The sequence below is a fragment of the Penicillium odoratum genome (genome assembly GCF_028828045.1).
Source record: "Penicillium odoratum strain IBT 22623 chromosome Unknown utg000008l_segment0_segment0, whole genome shotgun sequence".
In the NCBI taxonomy this organism is placed as follows: domain Eukaryota; kingdom Fungi; phylum Ascomycota; class Eurotiomycetes; order Eurotiales; family Aspergillaceae; genus Penicillium; species Penicillium odoratum.
The window spans coordinates 4,101,359-4,129,060 of record NW_026643150.1 but is presented as its reverse complement, the minus strand read 5'-3'; the positions used below and the strand labels follow the sequence as shown (position 1 = coordinate 4,129,060).

Below are 27,702 nucleotides of genomic sequence, written 5' to 3'. Positions count from 1 at the left end.
GGCTGGCAAGCTTGAGCAATGTTTCAGCTCGGAAGAGTCAGACCTTATATAGTGCAGGTCTTGTTGTTTCGAAGGCTCAGGATAGCAGCCTGGTTGAGAGTTCTGTTTGGGCTGATACTAGAGGCTTCTCATTGAGAGGACGATAGATGACGGGCTTTATATTGTATGCCTTCGTCAGTCAATCAGCTGTTGGTCAACTGAGCGCGCTCCATCTGCCTCGCCAGGGTCGAACTGCCCTCCTCATCCTCCAAGCCAATTTCAATCGCAGTTTTAGGGCGATTGCGGTTCAATCCATCCAAAAGCGTGCATGCCTTGCAGATGCGCTGACTCGAGATATAGCCACACTGCTCGCAGTGCTGTAATGTCTGAGTCTTGATCTTCTTCGACTCAACCCCCTTCCTCGACATACGGATCTCCGTCTCATGCGACTCCGCACTCTCATTCGAGGCAAGTTGGTGCTCCATGGCAGCCATTTCCCCACCACTAGAGCGACCATTCTGACTTCCACAACCACCCGCCGCCTCATCATCAGCAGAGGACTTACAGCTCTTTCCAGCACCACTGACATGCGAAGGTACAAGCGCAGCCATATCCTCACCACTCTTAACGATATCCAGAATCGAGCTCGGCCGGATCTTCTCCAAGTCTTTAATCAAAGTGCGCGCACTCCCCCGGAAAGCCTCAGGCGAATAAATGCACTCGGTGCTGAAATAGTCCAGCTGACGATGATGCGCGTAGAGAACAATCTCCTTCTCATAAGCGTACTTCAACGGCTTACTGCGCTTGATATCCGACGCCCCAGACGCGGTAACAATACTCGTCCCGCGAGACAACCGAGGCAGATCCCCACGCAGAAGATTCATCATAACCGTCTCCGCAACATCATCAGCATTATGTCCCGTAACAACATGGTTGATTCCCAATCGCGCCGCGCCCCGATCAAGCGCCTGTCGCCGAAATACACCACAATACGTGCAGTTCCCCTTCTTGCCCACCTGCTCCACCACCTGATCCATCGTCCACCCGTATAGCTCGCCGTAGCCGACAATCTCCAGGTCCATCTCGTATTGTACCGCGTTCCGCTTCACGGTCTCCAGGCTATCGTCGCGGTATCCGCGAATACCCTCATCGATAGAGAGGAGACTGAGATCCAGCCCGTAGTCATATCGCTCGTTGAGGGTTTTCATCACGGCAGCGAGGACGGTACTATCTTTTCCGCCACTGGCTCCGATAGCGATCCGCTCGCCGCGAAAGAAGAGTTTTGCGCTTGTGATGGTTTCGTGGACTTCTGTTTCAAAGATCTGGATGAAGCATTCGCGACAGAGCTTATGACGGTTTTTCGGTCGGATGATGACGGCGCGCGCCGCCTTGCAGTTGTTGCATGTTGATGGAGGCATGGTGGTTGGGTATGGTGATAAGGAAGTACGGAGTATTGAGGGGCAAAAAAGAATTTATTTTCCCCGGCGGTGGGACCGTGCCGCGACCAACTGGAGTATTCTCCGACAGCGATCTATATCTTCACTTCGTTGCATAGATTTCAATTGATTATAAACTTTCCAAAGATAAAGAAGCTCAACTTCGGCTTTGAATGGACAGCCAAATCCTCACCTATAAATTGCTTTCCTTCTCATTCAGTTGTTTCATCATAACCGGCGAAGTCCCCTTTCGACAAAGCAACCGCACCGCGCACGCCGGCCACAAAGTCTTCTTCGCCAACACCCTCGCCGCACTATGAATATGATGCCGCCGATGAATCATAGTCTGATGATACGGCTTCGACCGATCCGCATAAAGGATAAGCATCCCCATCTCCTCCGCACTAATCCCTTCAACCAACGCATCAGTCTTCCCATCCAAAAACGCAAACGAAGTCCCAATAATTTTGAAATCCCGAGCAATATGATGCAGATTCGCAGAATGCCAATCCCCCGCATTCCAAATAGCTTTCACCTGCCAAGGAAGTCGACGCTCAGTCTTGAAAGCATGCCACCAATCTTCCATCCGTAGTCTACCCTTCTCTCCACTCACGGCATGGACGCATCCGCTCGAGCCAAGAGCTACATGTACGAGAAGTCGGTCCGCGACGACATCCACCGGGACTTCGTCGATGGTTACCTCTTGATCGGGATTTTCGCAGCGGGTGGAAAGATGGATCTTTCGTCCGGGGTGTAGTGCGTATGCAGCTGCACAAGCAGTCGCGGGTGTTATGTGGGAGGTTGTGAAGCCCGGGTAGGGGAGCTGATCGGCTGGACCGACGACGGAAGGGCGAATGATGAGGATCTTGTCGAGGGCGTTTTTCTGGGCTGCTTTTTCTAGAACTAGACGTTCGGCGAGGTGTTTGGCGTAGGCGTATGGCCACGGGAAGTCATGGGCGTCGTACTCGTCTGATGTACCTGTTTTCTGGACGCATCTCCATATCTCTGGAGCTGTTGTGTAGGGAGGATCTTCGTCTTCGTTTTCCAGGGGGTATATCCGTTCTTCGACTGGGACGTCTGAGGATTTGCTGGTGTTCCACAGATGGGCATTGACATATGCTGTTGAGAGAAAGACGAACCGTTCCAGGTTGGCGAATTTCAGTGCGTACTGGGTCAAGCATACTGTAGGTGCGAGAATAGTGTATGACAGCTCGCGGAGGGAATGGGTGAACTCCATCGTCGCGCCGATGTGGATGATGATATGCACAGTTCTTTTCAACATTTGCAAGTCTTTATCTGATAGATCCATTGTTGCCGTGTCTCCAAGTTCACCATCCATGACGGTGAGACATTTGCTATCGTAGAGAACTTTCGCGACGTGACCTGGCAGCATGCTGGACCATTTTGCCTTTGCTTTTCTATACGGCATTAGTTGTCATTGATAGCTTCTGCTGATTCTGAAACTCACGAGTGACCACCACGGCTCAGCACATATACCTGCTTTGGGGTAGATTGGGTCAAGAGGCGGTATAGAACTGCAGTGCCTATGACTCCAGTCCCGCCAGTGACGAACAAGACTTTGTTGTTATAGTACTCCCATAACATGTTGAAAGATCCGATTGGCCTTGAAGATGAGCTTTTTCGGAGCAGAACTGGGACCCATCTTTATAGAAGCTTCCAGTGGGTCAGCTCTAGGAAGAAATAGGAGCGGAAGCGTCAATGCAGAAAGTCGAGGCCTCGACTGAAAAAGGCAGATGCGGGACATGTGCATAAAAAGTGAGGGGAAAGTTTGCGTGTGTAACCAACTAAGCAGGGGCCTATATCCACGAACCATTCACATCAACGACCCTCTTAGGAACCATGAATTGATGTCACTCTTTCTTTGCCAGAAACCTTCCAATGTTCACTGTGTAAGTTGCTGAACCAAAATCCAACATCTTCTATAATCCACGTGGGGAAGCCATTTGACAATATCGTGCAGATTTGCTCACACCGCTTCATGCTTATCTCATTGCCAAACAGGAGCTTCCTCCGATCGGCTTTGGCTGGAACCAGCCGAAGCCTAAATATTAGAAGATCTTAACTCTTTTCCATTTTGACTCAAGGGAACGTGTCAACTGGTATCTGATCCACTCAGATATCACACTAAGGCGAACTTGACTTCTCATGTTCCACTGATTTGTCAATGGCTGTTGATTTGCTATTTTAAGGAGTCAAAGCACTTGATAACGAATCATGATGTACTGTCACAATGTGATGTGCTAAGATTCATGCAGTCCAATCTGGAGTCAATGAGTGGCTAAGAGAAATTGATCTGCCCTGTTCTTGTCGCTACTTATATCTCACTATCACTATTCGCTCTAGACAATGAAAAGTTTCTTATCCAAGAATACAAGATCCGGCCATACAAGCTACGAAAACATTAGTCTCTTGCATAGTTAGTCAGTCCGTTTTGAAGTAAGCAAATACGCCACGGCGCCAACCACAACACATGTCATAGAATCGCATACCGTTAATGAAAGTACTTTGCAGTAAATCTAGTGATGAATTTTCGCGTGTGATGAAAGGTTCGTAGCTTATTTGGCCAGATACTGTAGGTGAACATCAGTATCACGTCTACCGAGAGCCTCGTCTGACTTTTAACTTTTCTCGATGTGTAAATCGTAGCCATATTGCCCTTTGGCTTCTTCTTCAGTGCGTTTCTGCAGCTTGAGCCCAAGGTCCTTGTCAACACGCGAAAAAAGTCCTATTGGTAGGTTAACATCCGCACTGGGAATCCGTTCACATGCTTATCGGGTAGACGTACCATAAACAGCCTTGCGCAACTCGGGATTCTTAACACCCTTCAGATGGATAACAAGATTTCCAATAAGTCGATCCTGGTGACCCGGGTCCCGACCAATAACCTCCCACAACGCTGTTGGCTGAACAAAGTCCTCATCGGTGACCTGGCTGGCAAAGCTCACCACTTCACCGACCCACTTTTCGTGCTCAGTGTGTAGGCTCAGTGCTGCCGATTGCCCTTTCTCTACGGGGTAGAATTTGGTTGGTTGAAGTGACGAGTTAACATAACTAGGATCAGCACCATAGTTCCCATCGAATCTCATCATTCCATCTCTTTGAAAGGGGCAATAAACTGGGGCATTGGGAGCGTTGGTGGGAAGTTGCTGATAGTTCACGCCAAGTCGATAACGGGCGGCATCTGGATATGCGAATAGACGTGCTTGCAGAACTGCATTTCGTCAGTCTAATACGGGGAATCGGAAGACATATCACTTACCAGGATCAGCGGAAGGCGCAAACCCTGGCACCATTGTAGATGGCGAGAATGCAGCTTGTTCAATATCCGCAAAGTAGTTGTTCGGCTATTCTCAATCAGAATCTTAGGGACAGTCGAAAGGTGAGCATGGCAACTTACGTTGCGGTTCATGGTAAGACGGCCGATTTGCAGCAGAGGGAAATCCTTGTGCGGCCATACCTTGGTCATATCGAAAATATTCCATCGATAGATTTTGGCCTCGTCGGGACTCATCAGTTGGACGTAGACATTCCACACGGGATAGTCACCCCTCTCGATGGCCTCAAACATGTCCTGAATGAGGGAATCTGGATTCACGCCATCCATAGTTATAGCCTCTTCTTTGGTGAGATTTTCTACCCCTTGCTGCGTTTTGATTTGAAATTTGGCGTATTTAAATGAACCATCCTAAAGATATTAGAAAGTATTGTATACCGCTGTATTGGGAATCGAGCTTTACTGTTTTCGTGAACTTGTATGTATGTCCACTGTATGCATTCATGTGACGAATAGACTTCGGAGTACCGCGGTCACTGAATAGATGCAGCAGCTCGTGTATACTTTCTGGGCTGCCGACGTGAAAGCTATTTTCAATGAGAATCGGGATTGAAAAAGAACCAAAGAGAGGACATACTCCCAGAACTGTTCATATATCAGCTGGGTCATCGTGACTTGAATTGTATCGACTCACCATATTTGCATCAGGAAGATGAGACCTCGGATGTCGCTTGTTAGAGCGATTGAGAGACGGGAACCTCATTGGATCCCGAATAAAAAAGACAGGCTGTATTAAGTCAGAAGCTAGTTAAAATCTTGCAGACCGAGCATACGGTGTTGTTGAAAACCCAGTCCAGATTACCCTCTTCCGTATAAAGCTTCATAGCCCACCCGTGAATATCGCGAGAAGTATCGGCAGACCCTGCTTCGCCTCCAACCGTGGAAACCCGCTGGAGCACTGGCGTTGTCTTCCCAACCTTGTTCAGAAAGCTTGCGGATGTAAAGTCGGAGCAATCACGAGTTGCCACGAACTCGCCATAGGCTCTACATGAAGTTAGTTGCAAGAATTGCGAAAACAACGTAGCTGGCTTACCCGGAAGCTTTGGAATGAACGACTCTGTTTTGTATCAGTGTTTGTATAGATATGAAGGGTATATATTGACTGAACTTGCCGTTCAGGAATCCTCTCGCGTGAGAAATGGGCCAGGGTCTCAATGAGTTGAGTATCTTGAAGCAATCCTAGACCACCCCCATCACCGTTTCGGAGCTGGACAGATGTGCTGCTGCTTGCAAAGGGACAGCCTGTGTACAGTTAGAGCCAAGCAACCTGGGATCTCAGTCCTGTGAAGAATTCTAACCCTCGGCCAAAGTGTAGTATTTATCCATGTTGAGTGAAGATTCTGTTAAGTCAAAACAAACAGTCTAGCATGAAGACTGACATGGTCTTCTCCGGCTTATATCGGCTTTTATAGACTTCATATCAAGCGTGTACCCAGTTCTCATATGTTTGGGATACAATCGTCAGCATTACACCCGTAGTCATCAGTAGATCCGCACTGTTCCATCATTGCATCATTGTTGTATAGATGCCCACATGTTACATCTGAAGACCTACTAGTAGGAGTCAGCACCTGCATAGATCATGGAGAAAGTCCTAGTACGGATATAAGGGTCAGAACTGGTAACGGAAAATGGATTTAATAGCCCTGGTCGCCTTCTGGCAGTTGGTTTAGAATGTAAGCTACATAAAGACTATCCGCTGATAGAAAGTATCCTATTACTGGAGGATAAGGTTCTCTAACACTACAATGTCTATGCTATTTGCAGAGTTCCTGGTTTGATCTGACCAAGCATTTCGATAGGACCGACGTTGTCTGGACTTCCATCGAGAAACAGCCCCCGATCTAGATGTCTGTTCTGTCGGCAAGAGAGGGAAAGGGAAGGATCGTGACTCTCTAAATGCTGGAATAAATTCTCTCAATAATAGAGCAGTATTCAAATTAGGGTAAGCTCGTTTCCTTGGGCGTGAACACCCCAAACCAGCCTAAAACACCAGTCTCGATGGGAGACATTGGGGATGAGATACCAAGGCTTTCTAAGGAGCTGACAGCTACCAAGGTACAGTAAATGTAGGTCACTAGCTGTACCATGCCATTTTAGCACCGATGAATCTAGGAACAGACGACCTGGGTTTCATGCTCGCCATATATGTTTTATGATCGGATTCCGCATTTCGAAACATTAAGAAACGACAGGCCACCAGAGCATGCATCGTACCCAGAAGCCACGGAGCGTTTTTGGCAAGGTTGAAAAAGTAGGTGCAAATGAAAGCCAAGGGTGTCAGGGCAAAAGCGAGGATATAACGAGCAATCCTGTCGCCGAAGGAAATTGGAAATGTCTTTCGCCCAATTTTCCTATCACCCTCCTGGTCTCTAAAGTCTTGAGCTTGGGTGATTAAGGCTGCCCAAATAGAGATTGCAATAACATGTCGCGAGGTTGTGTAGTCTGTGAGCCCATGAGTTTGCGGGATGGTGAGAGAAGCGTCCAGCTCCCAACTAACATTCTAACGACGTTTTTCCCTATCCAGTGACCGCCGCTTTTGGTTGCCCCAAGGAAAACCGTAAGAAGAACCCACGTAGTCACTTCTCTAATGATTTGTTTATGAAAGACGGATACGTTGAATATAGCCCAGGTAATTGCACATCGCTTCAAAGCAGCGTTGGCCGAGACTTTCCCAGACGGAATAGGGCGATCGGGTTTATTGATACGGTCTTCGTCCGGACTCATGCTTTGAGTAAAGAGGTTGAATGAATAGATGTAAAGTATTACCCAAAGCAGCACGAGAAGGTAGTTGCGAATTGCCTCACGGCATGATAAGTCCTTGAGAGCTCCGAGTGCGAAAAGACAAGAGGGGATGATACTAGTTGACCAATCACGCCATGAGGAATCCAAAAAAAGATCAAATTCATGACCTAATCTTGATCGTAGGCTATAATGTCGATAGTCGGAGCGCATTCTCATGTCAAGGTGCGATAAGTCGGAAAAAAGCCTAACAGTGCTATCAGTGGGAAGCGTGTGGATGACTACCATTCACAGTGGAGACAGGCAGAACTTGAGAATGCGTAAGTAGACGTTAGAGGTTTGCTGGTCAGGCTAGTCGGTTTATCGATCGGGTGAATGTATAATAGGAAATCTGCGTTCAAATAATCTGTTTAGACCTTCAGCTGGGCCACCGACATGCCACCGGATAAAAGCGCAAAAAGGTCCTTTCGGGCTTTACAAAGGAGATATGGGAGTAGCTTCGTCAGAAATCTTCGTCAACCAGGATAGGTTAATTTTAGCTTTGCCGCCAGTCATCTTTATACCGGTAAGTCGGAGGCCGTTTCCTGGCTTCTTGACCCTTCTTTGGTTATGCGCTTCCAACCTCTGGGAGTTCTTGTGGCCTGGAGTGAATTGTTTCTAGGTTGTGTTCCCGTGGGAGTGCAACATATGGGCGCGGTTATTTTTGGATCGTATCAATACGTTTTGCATTATTACCATTCAAAATCTGAACAGATATTTTAATACGGAGGTAGCCGTATGAGGTTTGAATGAAAGAGTATCTCTGTTTCCCGAAACGGGAAGGCAATAATGGTCGCCAATGTACCACAAGGCGCATGTGCAGCGTTGAATGAGAGTAGCATATGCCCTAGAAGCACTTCGTTCACATGGTTCTCTCAGGCTCCCTCCGTCACTCCCCCCACAGACTCATCAGACAGGCTGCACACTCTAGAATTGAGCCTATCTCAATTCTCGTGTAATTTACTGAAGGTACTGGGGGCAAATAGCAAGCGGTGTGAATACGGGTATGAGCATGTGGTGGAGCAGACTGTGTGTATCGCGATGCGGTATAATAATAAGGCCCCAGTCGAGGCAGCATCGATTGGACTTAAATAGGCACAATCTAGATAGTTCCCGACGCAACTGGCACGGGAGATCCGGGGTAAGAAAGAGCTGCAGACACAAGACTCAGCGGTGTGGCAGCAGCGGCCAGTGCTGGCATATTGCCAAGATTCAATTGCCATGAAGAACTGAGGAGTTGAAAGCCCATCATGGCAGATGTAGGCTTGGTCTCAGTAAAGGACCTGGGATGCGTTTTGGCCATCTCCTTGTAGATGGTTTCATAAACATCATCTGCCAGCCGTTCGACGAGTAGAAGGCGTAGATCGTTGCTTTCCCGCGTCAGACCCCAAACAAAGATGGGCGGGCGTACTTTTACATCTGGCTCGCTCGTTTGGGCCCCTCTCTCGTTACGGCGCCAGCAAATCTCGGCAACCGCTTCGTTTTGATTCGAGTCTTTATCGTGATCACCTGTATAAGGTCGCCTGTATTGAATTTTTATTTGAAAAGTGGAAAGTTCGTCGATGGCAAAGTACTGCTGATATCCCGGCAGTTCGAAACGCAGCTCCTGCAAGCCGCCGTCCTTGAGTAGCTCATCACTGAAAAACCCAAGCATCGTACCCTTATCAATTATTTCATGGCGTAGCAGCATTGGCGCGAATGGAGTTTTCTGCGTCGATTTTGGATGCGCATTTACTTTGAGGTCGGGAAACTGGGAGACCACCTCCGATCGCATGAAAAACCCAAATCGTGGGATAGCCGTACAATCCCCGAGACAAGAGGGTTCATTTAAAAAACGGTTGAAAGCCTTCTTGATTGACCGGCGAGCAGGATCGTGGGCCTGGCCTGGCTTTGGATCTGGATCCGGACCATCATTTTGATCAGTGCCTACGTGATTGCCCAGGCTAAGTGCTCCATCGACGAGAGCATCGATCCAGTTATGGTCGATGAAGAAGAAGCGCAGAATCTCTTGCGGTAAAAAGCTTTGATCTAGCAGGAGGTAATGGGCAGGTATTTTAACGAGGTTGTATAGATCCAGGATGAATCGTAAAACAATCATCCAATCCGGCGAGGATGATTCGTTAAATTCATTGTCCAGGTTGCGCGACGCTGTCACCGCGCCATCCACGAGTTTTTCTGTTTCTTGTGCAAGATCAATTCGAGAATAGTGGGACTTTCTGGTGGCATGAAACATCTCACGGCGAGCCTCAGCAGTGGCCGATTTCATGATCTGGCGGCGCACGCGCATCAAAGACATGGTAAACGCTTGATCAGCCAGCGCTAGGTTCCGACCCAGCGACCACGCGGTGGAGAATGTGAGGTCCATCATACCGAGCTCTGGATCCAGAATTTGCAGATTGCTGCCGCTGTTTGAAAACCAATTCTGACCCAGGTACGGGACGCGATTAGGGGTTAGGGGACCGCGGGCCAGGGCAGCAGTCTGCTCCCCAGTGGGTGTTCGATATTGGATGATCGTATAGCCATTTTCAAGGCGTTGAAACATCGGTTTCACGGCAGGATCTGAATTATCCTTTTTGTCTTGGGAAATTATGGGCTTGAGCATTGCGCTGTTGTCCGCGAGGTTTTGGAACGTAGCCTTGACACTTAACGAGTTTGGAGGCATGTAGGTGAAGGACCAGCTGTACAATGACACAAGAGCAACACGCGCTGGAAGTGCACTAATATCTTTAGACATCGCCAGGGGGAATCGTTTAAACGATTCTAGCCCCTCGAGCGCCACGATATGGGCAATCATTGGACTGGCCTGGTTCCCCTCAAGCGGGCCCACGCGGTTCGCCACGAGAACGCTGAAATCACGACTGAACTGATCATCCGAGCGGTCAGCGTGAGCCATTCCAGTTGTATTCATGCGCATCAAATGGGCTAGAAAGCGATATCGTGAGATATCTGGCCCCCCCATCGGCGAGGGCAGCGGCCCTTTCCCCTCCTCATCGTAGAATCCGAAGAGGCCGTTAAATAGGGCCACTGTGGGTAAGATCACCCCCGTCTCTAGCCCACGCTCGGTTGAATCAATCTCCAAGGAAGGCACCCAAGTGGATCCCTTGCCAAGCTCGGGGAGGTCGCCAACAGGCAACCGGATGGCGAGTGACTCTGTCTGTTTTGCCTTGCTTTTTATGCTAGTTGGCTCAAAAATGGCCTCCATCTCTGCCTTGGGAATTGTCAGCTCGTCGGGGCTGAAAACGAGACAGGCAAGCCATGGAACACGATTCTGGTCGGCATCTTTAGGTAAATATTGCTCACCCTTACGGCTACCGATGGATTCCCAAGGAAGCCTAGGGTCATTGAAAACAATGTGTGGCAACGAGTTGTGCGAGGCGTGGCCCTGTTCGGGATATACTGAGTATACAGCATCGGCTGATATCTCCCATCGCGACGCAAGTGCATCAACTTGTTGGCTAGCCATTTCATACTCTATTGTATACTGAAGGTTGGCATTGGAGTTGAAAAAGTTAAGGAACAATGTCTGAAAATTTTCAAGGAATCAGAATTCTGTGACGGGTGTGTTTGAAAATTTCAATACATAGTCATCACTCCTCAGCTCGGTTCTTTTATCACTATGTACAAGGCGCAGCTGATGTGAATGGTCTAGGCCTCTGGTAGTCCTAACAGAGGGGGTTGGCGGCGGCACGGGACGCTATTTATTCGGCTATTTTAACCGCCCCAAGGTAGCGTATCCAGCAGAACTCGCGTTGATATAGAAGAAAGCAGCTTGGGGAGGATTGAAACTCAACCTCTCAATTCTATGCATCACAGTCGGAAAAGATGGCGTCGTACGTCGACCCCTTTACTGAAGAGCCCAAACAGGTCCTACCAACATTGGGCGAGCTCTACGACATTGACTCGGTACCTGGCCACCCCAATCAAGCCAATATGGTTGATGCGCGGGCCTCTACGCTTGATCACTCTGAGTATTTCCAACTGCCACCATCAATAAACCACGCGGCCCGTCTTAATGCTCACTTTGTTGTTCGCGAGACTGTAAGCGAGACAAACCACAGGTGGCGACCAGCGACCGAGTTTGACGAGCCTGTCTGGGGGTGGGTGGTCGTTAATTATGTTGACCGCGGGCTGCAGTTCTTCCTCCCTGATGGTACTTTCTACCGGGAGGTTCGAACAACGGCCAGCGACGTCAGGTGGCTTCCATTTGGCGACCCCCCCGAATTTGATGCCTCTAGTGAGACGCAGCTCGCCGCACTGATCAAGCGGCTCGTGAACGATGACGACACATACCTAGCGGCATTTATAGACATGATCATGTCGGCGCTTGCCAACACAGTGCCTCCACCTAGTGCTTATAGCCAGTCCTTGAACCCATTGGTTGGGCGGCCTTTGGCGCTTGCCAACATGGGCTGGTCACTGAAGCTGGCGACCAATCCCAACCGAAACGAGTCGGATCTGAAGAAGCAGAATCAGGCGCAGCGCCATCGTCCTTATCTTGAAGGCGAGGGCACTAAGCAATATAGGTTTGCGCTCAAGTTTGGAGACGACGGGCTAGTGGGGTACTTCAAGACGCTTAAGACCGATGAGATATCCAAGGCCGATGTGCCCATAGAGCCAGGACATGATCTTGATCTTGATACATTCTACACGTATTTCCACAGCAAAAAAGTGCGCGAAGATGGCCGACCTCTATCACCCATCGACGCTACCAAAAACCCAGATCTACCGGCATTTTGGCTGGACCCCATGGACTACGACTCCTCCAAGACAACTACCAACTGGGAAGAGGTGTCTCGGCGCTATGAGGCTGACCGTAACCGGCAACTACAAATTTTTGGTGCGCTTTTCGATCCCTTCGCCCCGATAACGGGGTTCTGCAGCATCCTCCCTAAGCGGCGGCTCAGTCTGGCACCCTGGGCTTGGGAGACAGCGCTCAAGCGCATGACAACCTTCTTTCATGCGGGCCGTAAATGGTGACCGACTGTGTACCGTAATGTCTTAAGAAGTACCGGATAAGTGACCCTAAGGGTGCGCACGACGGCTGCAATGTGGGTAAAGTGTAGGTTCTTCTCCATGTCTACGATTTGTTTAAGGTAGTTCAGTCAATATTTATTTACCTCTAAATAGATGAGCGAAAGATGATCCCGCTCAGTTAATTTCGAGCCCTTTTCCCTCCTCAGCGAAGATAAGGAGACAATACAATTCATGAGCCAGAATTGCTTAAATAAATGATAATGACAATAATCTTAAGAAGCTGCCTCTTATTTTGATGTGATCTCTAAACTTAAAAGAATACTGTATCAATGAAGTAGTCCGAAATCAAGACTGCCCGTATCACTTGAAAGATCTAGCTCATGAGGTTCTCCATATCTCTTCGACATCGTATAGTTCAGGCTCGTCAGGAGAACGGGCCTCGAATGTTGGGTCGTGGGTGTCTGTCGCAACAGCTTGGGGTCTCTCCCAGAGGTCGTCGCCTAGAAGAGCTGGTTCCAGGTGTGCGACGCTATGACTGGGTGTATCTTCCAGTCAGGGGGAAGGTCCAGCTTATAAGCCAAACGACCAATGCGCTTCAGGACTTTGAAACGCCCAACATACCGCTGTCCGAGTTTGGTGGGTAGGCGTTGATTGGCTGGGATGTTGTACCATTGCCGAGCTTGAGTAGGACATATTCTCCAACTTTGAAATGAACCGGGCGATGTGATGAATCGAAACAGCGCTTCATTTCCATGGCAGCAAAAGCGATAGAATGTTCTGCATCGAGGCGGGCGGCTTGGGTGGTGTCTTTCTCGGATGCTTTTGCAAGGAGGTCCCATGGCTGGCGTAGCTCAGTGCCGTGGAACAATTGATGGGGCTGTAGCCAGTGCTGGCCTTGATAGAGTCCTGAACATTCTCAATGCTGCCATCAGCTGTCCGCAATCGTGTGCGAAGGTCACCAAGAAACACGTAAAGCAAGAACCTAAAGTAATCTTGCATCCTCTGGGCAAGGCTAGGATGAGTAGGCTCAAGCTTAGCCTCGGGGTTCTGGTTCGCAGCCCCAGCGCATTTGGTCACAATGCCTCGAACTTCGGCTTTCAGCGCTTTCAAGTGCTCCAGAAAAACCCGCATACGGTCGATGAGGTTTTGAGACTCGACGAAAGGCATGGTGATCTTCTTCCGTCGGCGATTTGGTGCCACAATGGCCGAAAAGCTACACCGATGACCGTTCCTCTGGTAGTGATAATTGCCATAGGCTTTCTTTTTGCGGAAAGTGAGTTACGACTCATATATTCGACTCAAGGCTGGTTTCCATCTGGATATGGAAGTGCCCGACGCATCGCAATGACCATCCATAATCTGATCAAGAATGTTGAAAAGTATGAGGACGATTAAACCCCTAGCAGCAGCCTCGGTTGGTGATGAGCGTGCCATATACTTCTGGACTCGTTGGATTGAGGTCACTTTTCAATATTAGTCTTGCAGTCCACAACAGTATCAAGCTATAGAACATAATTGTGAAAGAGGAAGACTTACACCAGTCTACTGTGGCATTTTTTCCAAGTGACAAAAGTAAGCACTTGAAATACTTGGAAGGGGTGGAGTGCGAGGAGCTGAGAAAGATGGAGGTGGAAGAAGATAAGGGTAGAGGAAGGAAAGAGGGGAGTGAAGAAAAGATTCCCTGAAAAATATGAGGCCACAAGTGAATGAGGTGAGGGCGAGGACGCGTGGGATTCGCAACATAAAAATCGTAAACAACCAGCAGTGCTCGCTTCTGCATGTGATTCGTTGAATAGATTGCCTTCAAATTTTTTGAAGGCGGTTAAAGCGAAATTCAGATGTAAGAAAATACAATCTGATCGAAAGTCTAGATCCTAGAGTGATCTCAAATACCCATCGCCCCCAGGCGCCTTGAGTTATAGCATTCGTAAGCCTATTTTTGTAAGATCGTGCGTTATCTACCCCTCTATTACTTCGGTACACTGCAGACTTTGTGGACATTCATTCGAAACCTCCACCAGACTACTTCAGTTATCTTCTGTTCTCTTTTCTCTCACTTTCTTTTCTATTCCGCTAATTATGAATTTGGGGAGAGCTTTGACCACTGGATTTATACGGTACGAAAGTTGGTAGAATACTGGATAGGATACCGAGTAGAAGACTAAGTAGGAGACTGAGTAGGAGGCTCAGTCTAACACCTAAGTAGGCACCGCGCAAAAAGCGCGGCAGAGAGCCTCTATGATAAGGCAACTTTGGAACCTCGCATCCATTACATAAATTGGTTGGTCAAAACAACGATATTTCTCACTTTTTCCTCTGTTTTTACTCATATTCAATCATTTCCTATAACTTTCCTCAATAATCATCTCCCGGCTGACATTAAGCTCGATCTCTTTCATGACTAGATGTCCATATGTACCCAGTCACTGTCAGTTCTTATCTCGACTTGACTTCCCCGCATATCTCGTGCACGGCTCTAACCCCAAATGTCAAGTCCACCCGAGCCTTATCAGACCTTCGCATTATCATCTCAACTGCCGTGGAATGGCCAAAGTACAGATTTGTCGTGATACTCGACTCTCGATACCAGCATGCCGACTAACTGCTCACCTAAACGAGCATGCGACCAATGCCACGCGCTAAAGGAGAAATGCCGGCGCACCAATGCCACTTCACCTTGTCAAAGATGTTCCCGACTGGGCCAGACCTGTGAAATAACACGGGACATAGCGAAGGCAGGCAGAAAGCCAAGAGGTACACGAAAGCTATCATATACACTACCGCAGTTTAGCATTCCAATCGATTCTGATCCTTCGCTTGATGTGACACCATACAACGCCGGACTCGCGAGTAACCCAGTCATCTTCTCTGACCTGGATCAGTGGGAAAGACATTTCTTAAATCTCATGAAAAAAGACTCCGCTACCCCTTCGCCACTCGAGAAATTCCTCGTGAGCCCAAGCTTCCACGAATCCCACCACATTTCGTTTATCCAAAATCTCATCCAGCCCACGCCAGAATTGAAAAATGCGTCTGTAGCGTGCGCCGCCGTTCTGTTTGGTGACCAGTCCCCCGAACGTGCGAAGACGGTCTCCGATATTGGGCATAAACGTGCCGCCCTGGCTGTATCCTCCCTTCGGTCCTTTCAGCTATGCGACAAAAGGGATCTAACGACTATCCTCGTTCTCAGCGTGGCGATGGTTACATTTGCGATGCATGTTGAAAATGGTCAACATTGTCTAATCGCGCGATATACGCTGAGTTTGATCAAATCGCAAGCCCAGAGCTTTCTTGATTTTGAATCTCCGATGATGGATTTCCTGATGTGTCTTGTCTCTACGGAGACTTTTGAGTGTCTGTTGAAATCTAGACCTCCGACTTGGAGGATCGATACCAGTAGACGTGGGAATAGTGTTGATCGCTATCTCGGTCTGAGCTATCCTTTGTTCTGTCACTTTTTCGATATCTGTGAGATGGCTACTTTACTCCGGTGTGGTGAGAAGGAGAAGAGAGAAGTCATGATTCAGCTGCGCAGGATATATGCTGCTATAGAGAAATGGCATCCCCTGACGCCGGTGGACTTTCTTCAGAGGTTTACACAGGCTGAGGTCGTGGCGTTATTGGCACAGGCTAGGATATTGCAATTGGCTGGTCTGCTGATTATTCACCGATTACGTTTTCCCTTCGGGCAATGTGATGGTGAAGCACAGATGCTATCACAGGCTATCATTTACCAGTTTGATTCTGTTATTCAGCTTACAGGGCGATCTGTACCATGTACATTCATCCCCTACCTAGCGGCATGTTTCGAGATTCTTGGCGACGAGCCAAGAAATCGTGCATTAGCACAAAGCTTGGATATCATTACCTTTTCAAAACAAGCGCAGATTAAGTTCAAGGACTCGTTAACGTCAATATGGAAGGCCCGGGATTATGGGGAGCAATTCTATTGGTTTGAGCTGGGTAAGTACCTGTCAGAACATGCAGCTGCAAGCAAATGATTTAAATGTACATTATCATATATTTCATAGTATTAAAAAAATGCTCGAGCTATATCGCACGATGGGTGACTTGCTTCTCGGCCATCTTCTTGTAAGATGTCGCCGTATAAAGCCTTGCTTTCTTCCCCCAGATCAAAAGAGGAATGGGGATCAGATAGATAGCAAAGCCCACGAATGTGCAAACAAGGTGCAGGTTTTGCATACCCATGCCGTTGACCCATGGAGTCAATACAAACAGCACAACAAGGGAAATGATGTTGCGCATGAAGATGACACCCACCAGAGCGTTACCAATGATCTGCGTGGAATTAGCTTCGATCTAGGACAAGAGCTTTATGAGCAGGTACTCACATCCTGGTAGCAATCCATAAGATAGGAGAGTGCAATGCCGCTGATAGCGGAGAAGCCGAAACCGAAGACCCCAAATCCAACTGCAAGCAGTGACCAATGTACACCCTGAAGTTGTTAGCATGTCACAGGTCTCTGAAAATAAGGCAAACATACATAGGCAAGACCGAGCCCAAACATCAGAATCGACCCTGGTATAATAATAGCAACAGGCAATGCAAGCCATAGACGCATCTCCGGCTCATAGATACCACCGTTTCTCTTAGAAAGCCAGAGAATAGACTTGTCGCTCAGCCAGCCACCAACTGGGAAACCGAGCATCGCTCCAACGAACGGCGCTACGTTCATCAAGCCGATGCCGATCGCATCAAAGTTATACGGAGGATAAAGCATGTACGTCGCCTGCAAGGAGGTCATAACAGCAAACCAGGCTAAAGTGGACCCATACGTGATAGCAGCGTATGCCACGGCCGGGAAAGTGAACAATGTCACAAGTGGCTGATAAAAATGAGGCCAGACAGACTCGGGTGTAGGAGTGATCCAAGCCAGGCGCTCCCGATACGATTTCATGCTGATACTAGGATTGACTGCCACCCTGTGAACAAGCCCAGGATTAGATGATAAGGCGTCATCGTCAGCCTGCTTCGTATCTTTGGAGCTTTCAGTCGTCTCGATCTGGACTTGTGAAATCACAGGTTGACCGTGGATGACAGGAATGTACTTTGATTCCTCGAAGAGAAAAAGAACACAGATCAATGTCACTCCGAAGAAGATGACGCACCACCACCACATCCATCGCCACCCCTGGGAGTCAACGATATACCCAGAGGCAACAGGGCCTAGGAATGCTCCTGCAGACTGGAAGATCACGAACCACCCGTTCATGGTAGCGTGCTGGTGGACGAAAAACAGATCGGCAACAGTAATCTGCACGACGATTTCGCTGATTGCACCACCCAGCCCGGAGATGAGGTTAGAGCCGATGAATCCACCGACGGTATTCATTTCCGCTTGCCATATACAAGATGCAAGTTGGAGAGCAACGCTGAAGATGTAGATCGGTCGGCGACCATATTTGTGGACCAACGGGATAAAGAAGATACATCCAATAGCAAGGCCGCCATAATTGACTGCGGCTCCTGCGTTCAATATATCGACCGAAAAGCCCAGCTCCGTCTCCATGGGTCCCCACGCAGTGAAGCCGATGTCTAACTGTACGAATGTCCATAGAACGAAAAAGCTCGTCAATGTGAAGTTCAGCGCTTTGCGAGCGGTGGACCAGTTGAGGGGGTCATTAGGATCGTCCGAAGGAGTCGGGAACAAAACAATTTGGTCTCTGGAGCGATTGACTAAACACGTCAGTCTTCTCCTTGTATACGATGAACTGTAACTCACTATCTTCAAGGGCAACTGTTCCAGGAGCCCAGAAGGACTCATCTCGATCCTGCTCGTACGCCATGCCAGCTCAAGTGGGAGAAAAGCAATACGGTAGTCGCCAGTACCTGTCCACGAGGCGAGCCATGGCTATAAGTATCTCATGGACGTGCGGAGGCGCTGGCGTGTTATCTGGGTCGCAAGTGTGGGGAAATAAAGGCGAGCGATAGTTAGTAGTTGATCGAATCAGAAGCGTCGAAACGTGCCGGCTTGGCACTGTTGACTGGGGATCCCTTCCCCGCTTATCGGACTTATCAGGATTCAGCTGATCATCGTGTAAACCTCAACGGAATAAAGTCCGCCAAGAGAATGTTTGGAGTTTTCGTGATCTCGGGACCGGCAACGCCGTGGTAGAGAGCAGGGACCATCGCGGTGATAAGCTGAAAGTCTTTCAGCTGAGTGGTACACAGAACGCAAGGATAGTTGAAAGGGGGCAAATTGTATCGTACATTTGACCTGTCGATTTTCAAGGATTAAGCGCCACCGGCACCATAGATCCTCAGCTATACTTACAAAGCCTTTGATTCTTTAAGTACGGAGTACATTCAACACCATTTTATAGTAAAGCATAGGTACCTTGGCAACTTGTTCAACTATTTACCGAAACAGGGCTACATCCTACTATTGTCATATTCGTTCTCGCCTGTAAAGATAGCCACATAGGTGGATAGACTCCCTGTTTCGTAGTTTAGAGTCTAGACGCTTGAAGAATAGGAATGCGAGCTAAAATGGTAGGTTATAGAAACGTAATCAAGTCAGAGTTCCTGGATAAGAGCATTTAAGGTGCATTTATGGCCATGAAACCTTGGCTAGTGGCCGGCAAATTTAGGTTGACTCAAATTAGATCTGAAGGCACGGTCATGGGTCTTTATCGCTTCGAGACAACTCGTAGGCCACATCAATTTAGTACTAGTAGCTCCCACGGACCCACGAAGGGAGTGCCTGATTGATTGGATCATTGGTAAGCAATTCTCCACTTTTTCTGCCCAGTGATATAGACCGGTGACCATCGGCAGAGCTAGTATGTAGCTTGTACTCGTGGTCGCTAAGTGGGAGCTAAGTAACCAGGATTATAGTTTCCCGATTGACTTCATCACCAAGAATATAAGCAAGATGCTTAACAGTTTTCTCATTGACCGAAGTAGGAAGAAGTCGCATCCTCTATATTAGTATGATCTAAATATCCTGTCGCCTATAGGCCCCGCTGGAGTCCATAATTTAATTGTGGGGACTATTATTGGCCCCTCATTCACCCCTTCATAACCGGGCGAGAGCCCCTCCGAACTTGGAAGTATTCACATCATGGAGAGAATAGATTTTCACGCACACTGTGTACCTCCAGCCTATCGCGAGTACTGTCTTGAGAATGACTTCGCAGGAAGAGGCCATCCCGATGGAATGCCAGCGATACCCGTAAGCCATCATACACCTAAGGAGGGACTTTTCTAACCGCTCCAGGACTGGGACGCGCTTTCTCACATCGAATTGATGAAAAAGCTGAAAATTCAAAAATCCGTCCTCAGCATGTCGTCACCAGGGACACACCTGACTCCAGGAAATGACGATGAAGCCCGCCGTCTGACCCGTCAAGTCAACGAGGATATGTCGAAGATTTGCGCCGAGCACAGCGAGCACTTTCTCTTTTTCGCATCACTCCCTTTACCAGACGTTGAAGGTTCCCTTGCCGAAATCGACTACGCTCTCGATCATCTTGGCGCTGTGGGATTTCAAATCCTGACCAATTCCCACGGCATCTATCCGGGGGATCCGCGCTTTACCCGAGTCTTTGATAAACTCAGCGAGAGAAACACGACCGTCTTCTTCCACCCTACTACCTGCCACATGCAGCACCCGGATACCGTATCTGTGACTCGCGTAACTCCGAACCCGGGTGTACCCAGCCCCGTGATGGAATTCATGTTCGACACCACCCGGTCCATCGCGAGTCTTATCACCTCTGGTACTCTTAGTAGATGTCCAGGGATTACTTTCCTAATCTGCCACTGTGGGGCATCATTCCCGCCTATTCTCGCGCGGGTTGCGGAGTTTTCGAGTTTTCTGATCGCGGGCGCAGAGGCAATGTCGGTGGAGGATATAAAGCATTTACTGCAGACGCGATTCTATTTCGATCTTGCTGGTGTCCCTTTTCCGGATCAGATTCATGGAATGTTGCGGGTTGTTGACTCGTCTAGACTTTTGTATGGGAGTGACTATCCCTACACGCCGGGACCTCTTGTTGAATCTTTGGCTCGGAGGTTGGATGATGATTTGCAGGAGAGTTTTGGAATGGAGACAACACAGAGAGTACTGCTCAAAAACGCAGAGGAGTTAATGTCTAAACTTAGACCTAGTCTTTAGTTGATAGAATCATAGTCATGGTAGCTCATCAGTAAATGGAATTGACTCCTCACTTATATCCGTATACACCCTAGGACCTGCTTTATAATCTATTCTACCCAGTGCTCATTTCCCCGTATTCGATAGATCCCGCAATTCTACAGCAGATGTAGATCATCTAAGCGGGATCTTCCCCATGAATGGGCTTTTCATGCCAAAATGCGGGGATCTGTTGACTGTGATTTACTATAAACAATCACCCTAAGCCCAATCACCTAGCAGAACATTACACAAACAGAAATACAATAAAATCATTCAAAATGGGAGTTCTATCAGAGACAAACCACCTTTTTCAAGAATACATTTGGCCAGTGTTACTAGCCCCAATTGTCATCCTCCTCATGAGATCCATCATCACAGCGTGGGCACCAGGTTTACGGAATCTCCCAGGGCCAGGCCTTGCCCGATTCACACCATTTTATCGAGCTTGGAAAATCTCCAAAGGAGACGCACCAATATTCTATCGTAATCTGCACGAACAATACGGACCAATCGTCCGCACCGGACCAAATTCAGTCGATATCTCGGATCCCAGCGCACTTCCCATAATATATGGGATAGGTAGCAAGTTTCTAAAGGTATGCACTAATACACATAAATGAATTTGACTAACATGTATAGTCCGCATTCTACGATACATTCAGTCCCTCCTTCGAAGATAAGGTCATGCCAAGCATGTTCTCCGTCCGTGATCCAGTCGCCCATCAGGCTCTTCGGAGACCGGTTGCCCAGAAATTCTCCATGTCATCTATTAAAACACTTGAGCCGTTTGCGGATCAATGTACTCGGATATTTATTGATGCGATGAAAGACTTGGAAGGAGAAAAGGTTGACTTGGGCGTCTGGCTTCAGTGGTATGCGTTTGATGTTATTGGAGCTATCACATTTCAACGCCGATTTGGATTTATGGAGAAGAGGGAAGATGTTCAAAGTATGATCAGTGGCTTGGAGGCTGGGTTACACTATGCTGGTATTGTCAGTCAAGTTCCTTTTCTTCATCCTTGGATGATTGGCAATCTTTGGGTTGGAAAGTTTCTAGCTGCGCAGCCGTTTATTGATGCTCCTGATCCTCTTCGGACGATGGTTCAGGTAAGTCTTCTTCTATTTTTTGAGATTGAGATCTGATCGGGCTGTAGTTCACTCAAAAGTGCATTGACGATTATGATCAGCAGTCGTCTCAGCAGCATAATCGACCAGACTTTCTTGCTTGGCTGAGAGGGGAGGAGGCGAAGGGCAAACCCATGTCGAATCGAGATATTATGAATCATCTTAGTAACAACTTGTTCGTCAGACATTCTCTTGCATTGGAGATTGCTAACACATAGTAGGCTTGCTGGAAGCGATACCACGGCCATAACCCTTCGTGCCATTATCTATTTTCTTGTGCAAAACCAGTCGGTCTATAAGAAACTGCAGAAAGAAATAGATGAAGCCGATGCGGCGGGAAGGCTATCTCACTATATCACTTACGCCGAGTGTCTAGAACTTCCTTATCTGTGGGTGCATCAAGATACCTGTTTGGTCCAAGCTGACAGGAATAGACAAATTGTTATGAAAGAAGCAATGCGGTGCCATCCCGGGGTATCATTCCCACTCGAGCGTGTCGTTCCCCGTGGTGGGACTGTTCTTTGCGAGACCCATTTGAAAGCGGGGACTATCGTCGGAATCAACCCAGCCGTGATACATCATGATAAATCTATCTTTGGCGATGACGCAGCAGCTTTTCGACCAGAGAGATGGATCGAGTCTAGTGAAGAGGAGGTAAAGATTATGGATCGACATCTTATGACAGTAGGTCACACGGCTCTCTTAACAAGTCTGATCATGGTCTTGTACTAACTCTCTTAGTTTGGATATGGGTCTCGAACATGCATTGGGAAGAATATCTCCATTATGGAGATGGGAAAACTGGTACCGCAGCTCATTCGCAATTTCGAGATCGAATGGGCATCTCAAGAAGCCGAATGGCGAGTCGAAACATTCTGGTTTGCAAAACAGCATGGGTTGAAGTGTCGTTTGAAGTCTCGCACTCCAAAGCACAAATGAATTCATCTCAGTCCATAAATTCAATATACTCCTCTCCATCTCACATCATCATAGAATCATGAGTTATCCGAATCTTCACATCATAAATCTCCGGCATCTCAACAAAGTAATGATTCTTTCCAGAAATCAAAATTGCCCGAGAATGCAAATCCTCACCAGAAACGACCATTCCCTTCGAGTCCACCATCTCATTCCCAGACAATACCTCCATCACCACATCAGTAACATCAGGCATGGGAATAACCAGTTCATCTCCATAGAACGATTTAATCTCAGGCGTCAACAAGGGCGTTTCCACCACACCGGGACAAATTGCATTCACCTTCACGCCCTCCTCCCAAAATTTCTTCCCAACAGAGCGTGTAAACCCGACCATCGCATCTAACAACATCAGCTCTTGCCTAAGTAGAATGAAGTAGACTTACGCTTCGTCGCAGAATAAATCGGCGCATTCGCACAGGGATACAAGCCCCCGATACTAGCCGTGAGGACAAGATGTCTCGCGCCGTTGGAAGGAGATCGTCGAAAATAATGCAGCGCAAGATAACTTGTATGAATAATACCATTCAAATTAATCCCGATCGTATCTAGTTTCGGCTCAGGCGGAATCCCATCGTGGGCAGAGTAGAAAGAATCTGGTTTCTCTGCGATGCCGGCATTCGCGAAGACAAAATCCAAACGGCCAGCTTCAGTGAAGATCTTGTCGAATACGGTCGCTTGTTGGTTGTAGTTGCTTACATCTGCTTGGTGGAAGGTTGAATTGTTGAGTTTGGAAGCTGCAGATTCACCATTTCGGATGTTTGTGCCGATTATGTGAACTTTCCAATTGTTGTTGTCGAGTCTCGTAGCGATATCTAGGCCTATGCCGCTTGCTTTCAAATGTTAGTCAAGGTTCTACTTGGAGGGTGCGGGCTCTTACTGCCACCTGTGATAATTGCGATTTGTGTCATTCTATCGTATTTGGTGGAGGTGATCAGTGAAGGACAATTTCTTCGATGAGGGGTTGGTTATCTGTGCAGGTTGCATTTACGCTAATGTAGTTGGATACCGATTCATTGGAAGATATCTACGGATATGCGATATGAGGGGTAACCTTTTCATCCTATGAGATCTTGATATGAATCCCAATAAATCAGAGACTATGCTCTAGTCACCATGGTTCATCATGATCAACTGAATCTTTGGGTCTATCATTTCCAACATCTGAATATGTGTCTGAACCTTTCGGTAACACTCCCGTCCGGGCCGAAATAAATGACCTTGACAGGAAGAGTATCCCGCACCAACATTAGGACTGCGACATTCCAAGGGAACTTACCTTGAACGAGTATTGAAATTTCACATCCATGCAGAAACCCAACCTCTATCCTCTTCGAAATGCTTCCACAGAACACACAATGTCGAATCGCCCCCAACCCACACACTTGACAGCCCCACCAGTCACAAAACAACTCGAGTAACACCATTTGCAGTTCCGACCCCATGAATCCTCAAATTTGCGTCGCAAACCCCAGTAGCAGGTCCGTGTAACCACCCGGAGTCCGATCGGCGTTCAACAGATTCGGAGCCCGAACCTCGACGGCTTATTTCTGTGCCTTCTGGCCCCATAGCCAAGTACTGTTTTAGGGAATTTCTCACACTTTCATATCGCTGAAACGGGCTGGTTCCTTTCTACTCTTTCTCCCTCTCTTTCTATTCGGAGTAGGTGAGTTCGCCTCGGATACAGCAAGCGAATGTGATCATATCTAAACTTGGCTTATAATTTCATCAAGGCCTCTATACCATTTGTTTTATCTATCCTGTTATTTACCCTGCTATACAATACTACACTACTATACCGATATGCACTACGTCGCGCATTCCAATCTACACTCATGATGAACCTCACATCCTCACCCATCACTCGGTGGATGAACACCGTATTAAAAGCAACCAGTGTCGATCCATTACTATCAGTAAGCAGGATTCCAATCCACTTTGAGATTGAGACACTGTCACTTACACCACCAGATGCAGCTATATACCCTTGTTCTAGGCGGATTGTGGCGTGGTGTCCCTTTCGTCTTAATATACCTGCATAAACAATTATGCCGGCTTCATCGAATGAAGATATGATCTGGTTTATTACAAAGCAGTCATGTACATGTCTTGGATACCTCGGATCGCCTAGGCGATAAATTAATGAGTGATGCGCCTTGGCGTTCCGTCGCCTCTGGACCGGTGGTGAATGTAGAGGTATGTGGGGCAAACCCTTGCAGGAGCGTTGAGACAAATCGGTTGCCTCACTGCAACATTGAGTTACGGAGAGTATTTGCGGGCCGATAGGACGGGTGAAGTAAGGATTGTACTTTGCATTACAGGAAATGTAATGCAAACGTGTCTCAGATTGATTTTAGATTGTGTTCAGATTCAGATTGATTTCAGATTCAGATTCAGATTCCATTATGGTAGACATAGTTACGTCTGACGGGACAAGGAAAATTGAAATGAAAGAATAAGTACATCCGTAGATACATCACATATGTCCATGTATCCCAGAGTAAGATGATCCAAGAAAGAAACCCGTAAACCGAACCGACCGACCAAGCCAGACCAAAACCGCAAGCAAAACCAAACTCCAGCCGGATGCAGTATAGCGAGTGAAAGGTGATGATAAAGAGTGAAAGATGTCTATCTAAGGCATGCTCGGAAATTGTCAACGCGTATCGGGGAAATGCTTTTGGGGAAGCAGTAATAAAAATCGTAGTGGGGGAGAGACCAAAGAAACAAAGCATCTAAATGGGAAAAAAAGATGCGGGGTATTAAAGTGCCCGTCGCTATCGAGACCAGCTCGATTAAGCGTGTGGTCGACCGATACGGCCGTATGTTCCTGTAGCCGAAGCAAGGAAACGAGCTACGAAGCCACCCGAGTGTCCGTGAACCTTCATCTTCTTGCTTGATTGACGTGCCGGCTCAAAGTGCTTTGCGTCTGTGATGTTGACGTAGCTGTAAGCCAGGGAAGTGGTTGAAGGACTGATGCTTGAATCGGAGATGGCAAAATCCTCATTGCTGTGCGAGGAGACTGTGCTGATGCTTCCTGGGGTTCCGCGGGAGCTGGGTGCAATGCTGGAGGAACGAGAGCAAAGGGAATTGAATGTCTCAGCGTGGGAGAGGGCTGGTACATCACGGATGGAAGGGGGGGAGATGGAGCGGGTGGGCCTGTGAGGCGATGTGCGGTGTCGGGTGTAGGGATTGTAACGATCGGATTCAGCACTGAACTGGGGAGGTTGAGTGTTGATTGTAGGGCAGGAGACGTGGCTTGGGAGACGACGAAGAGAGTGATCGGGAACTCGGCGACCATCGACTCTGGCCTCTAGCTTTTGGCGACGAAGGCGGCTGGCCAGCAGATCCGCGGAAACGTGCAAACGACGCCTGGAACGAGTGTGAGTAGAGATATTGTGTCTGATGAGCAGGGATGCATACCATTCACGGTGTTGTTGTTGCTTGCGCTGGTGTTCTTCCTGAGCTTGTTGTTCGCGGAGTTGGATCTCGTGGCGCTGACGAATGGGAGCGAGGAAAGGCTCAAGGTATGTAAAGAGATCCTCCTCGGTCACACGGGTGTCCCAATCCAGCAGGAAAAGCAGCTGACGTTCCATTAAGTTCACCTCCGGGAGAGAGAAGCCGAATCCTTCGTAGCCTTTGACTGCTGTGTAGCGAGCCCAGTGCTTGTTCTTGGGGCTGGAGTCGTTAAGATTCTTGGCGGAAAGAATCAATGAGGCTAGGAAGATTCGGTGAACAGTGCAGCGCATGCCCTTGGCGACTGGAGGGAGACGGGCACGCAGGCGGCCGAGGTAGACTAGGGCGCTCATGAGAGTGGGAACTTGGACCTGCGACCGAGCAACAAGAGAGGCGATGAAAACTTCAGTGGATGGCAATGGGGGCAGAGAGGGGTCTGCTGGGTCCATAGGAGGTGTTGCGGGGGGTGTAGGTTGACCATGCTGGTTGACAGTGTTGGTCACATGGGCCTCGCACCGGATAACGTGTGATGCTTGTTGAGCCAAGTAGCTGACCATTTCCCGAGTCACACGTTGAGTGACGAATTCGTCGAGGGCAGCGCGATTGAGAGCCATGGTTGAAAGATTGTTCTGCATGGCGAAGCTACTAGATAGCTTGATGTTGATAGGAAGTTGAAGAACAATCAGATTCAGCTGGAGAAAAGAAAGCCTTTGTCTGAAATCGAGGAAAAGCAAACAACAAAAGGCAGAGGCGATGAGATTGAGATTGACCAGAATTCCTGACCAGCAGGGAAGATATGAGCAAAAGTGCAGATTAAAAGAATGCAGCAAGGATGATGTTGTCGTGTCAACCCTTATCGATAGCCCTAACAGTGAATGAATTTCTCTCAGTGAGACCTGCCGAAGCGGAGATTTTGTAGCGAGACAATTTTTCTTGTGAAAAGCAATAGAACCAAATCAATGAGGATCGGATGAAATGAGAGGAAATATTAAGTATTAAAAAGTAGGCAAAATGAAGGTGACGACGTGGAGCATGTGGATGAATCCCGTGAAGAATCCAGGGAATTTGGCTTAGATATAGCTCCGGTATGTGGGAAAGGGGAAGTCAAGAAAAAAAGGGAAAAGGCGGGACAAGTCTATCTGCAAGGAACCAGTAAGAGGGAACCTGAACCAAGCATGAATCTGTGAACCTATGGAATGTTTCTATCCCTAGATTCATCTTTATTCCTAGAATAGTAATTTTTCTAAGCGGCTAAGTTCCCAGCTGGTTAAACCTCCACTGGGGAGATCAAGGATCCACTAGTGTCAATCCCATCCAGCGATTCCAGCCCACTCCAGCCCACTCCTAGTTAGCCAAGCTAACCTCCAGCCTCCTCATTCGATATACTTTGAAACTCTCGTCTCATCTTACTCCTGTCCACGACGCGGGGGAAAGATTAATGGAAAATGCCAGGTCA

General features: G+C 48.0%; 12 protein-coding genes across 12 annotated transcripts; 4 read left to right on the top strand and 8 right to left on the bottom strand.

The window, feature by feature from the left end:
* Positions 1–182: 182 nt before the first annotated feature.
* On the bottom strand, positions 183–1,397 carry N7520_011782 (putative PP-loop ATPase superfamily protein; the record flags this gene model as incomplete). The annotated part of the gene is made up of 1 exon (XM_057145715.1): positions 183–1,397. One exon carries the CDS (start codon positions 1,395–1,397, stop codon positions 183–185), a length of 1,215 nt encoding a protein of 404 aa, XP_056991469.1.
* A 211-nt stretch (positions 1,398–1,608) lies between these two features.
* N7520_011781 (uncharacterized protein) lies at positions 1,609–3,020 on the bottom strand (the record flags this gene model as incomplete). The annotated part of the gene is made up of 2 exons (XM_057145714.1): positions 1,609–2,833; positions 2,884–3,020. The coding sequence occupies 2 exons, from the start codon at positions 3,018–3,020 to the stop codon at positions 1,609–1,611; spliced, it is 1,362 nt and encodes a 453-aa protein (XP_056991468.1).
* A 1,034-nt stretch (positions 3,021–4,054) lies between these two features.
* Positions 4,055–6,096, bottom strand: N7520_011780 (catalase; the record flags this gene model as incomplete). Its single annotated transcript, XM_057145713.1, has 11 exons — positions 4,055–4,161; positions 4,222–4,647; positions 4,696–4,780; positions 4,834–5,121; positions 5,174–5,297; positions 5,348–5,355; positions 5,405–5,497; positions 5,544–5,754; positions 5,804–5,827; positions 5,883–6,012; positions 6,069–6,096. The coding sequence occupies 11 exons, from the start codon at positions 6,094–6,096 to the stop codon at positions 4,055–4,057; spliced, it is 1,524 nt and encodes a 507-aa protein (XP_056991467.1).
* A 2,557-nt stretch (positions 6,097–8,653) lies between these two features.
* Positions 8,654–11,014, bottom strand: N7520_011779 (uncharacterized protein; the record flags this gene model as incomplete). Its single annotated transcript, XM_057145712.1, has 1 exon — positions 8,654–11,014. One exon carries the CDS (start codon positions 11,012–11,014, stop codon positions 8,654–8,656), a length of 2,361 nt encoding a protein of 786 aa, XP_056991466.1.
* A 359-nt stretch (positions 11,015–11,373) lies between these two features.
* N7520_011778 (uncharacterized protein) lies at positions 11,374–12,528 on the top strand (the record flags this gene model as incomplete). The annotated part of the gene is made up of 1 exon (XM_057145711.1): positions 11,374–12,528. One exon carries the CDS (start codon positions 11,374–11,376, stop codon positions 12,526–12,528), a length of 1,155 nt encoding a protein of 384 aa, XP_056991465.1.
* A 741-nt stretch (positions 12,529–13,269) lies between these two features.
* Positions 13,270–13,692, bottom strand: N7520_011777 (uncharacterized protein; the record flags this gene model as incomplete). Its single annotated transcript, XM_057145710.1, has 1 exon — positions 13,270–13,692. One exon carries the CDS (start codon positions 13,690–13,692, stop codon positions 13,270–13,272), a length of 423 nt encoding a protein of 140 aa, XP_056991464.1.
* A 1,424-nt stretch (positions 13,693–15,116) lies between these two features.
* On the top strand, positions 15,117–16,526 carry N7520_011776 (Zn(II)2Cys6 transcription factor domain-containing protein; the record flags this gene model as incomplete). The annotated part of the gene is made up of 1 exon (XM_057145709.1): positions 15,117–16,526. One exon carries the CDS (start codon positions 15,117–15,119, stop codon positions 16,524–16,526), a length of 1,410 nt encoding a protein of 469 aa, XP_056991463.1.
* A 49-nt stretch (positions 16,527–16,575) lies between these two features.
* Positions 16,576–18,333, bottom strand: N7520_011775 (uncharacterized protein; the record flags this gene model as incomplete). Its single annotated transcript, XM_057145708.1, has 4 exons — positions 16,576–16,824; positions 16,878–16,982; positions 17,031–18,223; positions 18,270–18,333. The coding sequence occupies 4 exons, from the start codon at positions 18,331–18,333 to the stop codon at positions 16,576–16,578; spliced, it is 1,611 nt and encodes a 536-aa protein (XP_056991462.1).
* A 1,277-nt stretch (positions 18,334–19,610) lies between these two features.
* On the top strand, positions 19,611–20,666 carry N7520_011774 (amidohydrolase family protein; the record flags this gene model as incomplete). Its single annotated transcript, XM_057145707.1, has 2 exons — positions 19,611–19,721; positions 19,767–20,666. The coding sequence occupies 2 exons, from the start codon at positions 19,611–19,613 to the stop codon at positions 20,664–20,666; spliced, it is 1,011 nt and encodes a 336-aa protein (XP_056991461.1).
* A 299-nt stretch (positions 20,667–20,965) lies between these two features.
* Positions 20,966–22,751, top strand: N7520_011773 (cytochrome P450; the record flags this gene model as incomplete). The annotated part of the gene is made up of 6 exons (XM_057145706.1): positions 20,966–21,283; positions 21,327–21,794; positions 21,842–21,987; positions 22,034–22,201; positions 22,247–22,496; positions 22,554–22,751. The coding sequence occupies 6 exons, from the start codon at positions 20,966–20,968 to the stop codon at positions 22,749–22,751; spliced, it is 1,548 nt and encodes a 515-aa protein (XP_056991460.1).
* A 40-nt stretch (positions 22,752–22,791) lies between these two features.
* N7520_011772 (SDR family oxidoreductase) lies at positions 22,792–23,701 on the bottom strand (the record flags this gene model as incomplete). Its single annotated transcript, XM_057145705.1, has 3 exons — positions 22,792–23,132; positions 23,177–23,623; positions 23,671–23,701. The coding sequence occupies 3 exons, from the start codon at positions 23,699–23,701 to the stop codon at positions 22,792–22,794; spliced, it is 819 nt and encodes a 272-aa protein (XP_056991459.1).
* A 1,884-nt stretch (positions 23,702–25,585) lies between these two features.
* On the bottom strand, positions 25,586–26,881 carry N7520_011771 (cyclin family protein; the record flags this gene model as incomplete). The annotated part of the gene is made up of 1 exon (XM_057145704.1): positions 25,586–26,881. The coding sequence occupies one exon, from the start codon at positions 26,879–26,881 to the stop codon at positions 25,586–25,588; it is 1,296 nt and encodes a 431-aa protein (XP_056991458.1).
* Positions 26,882–27,702: the final 821 nt, after the last annotated feature.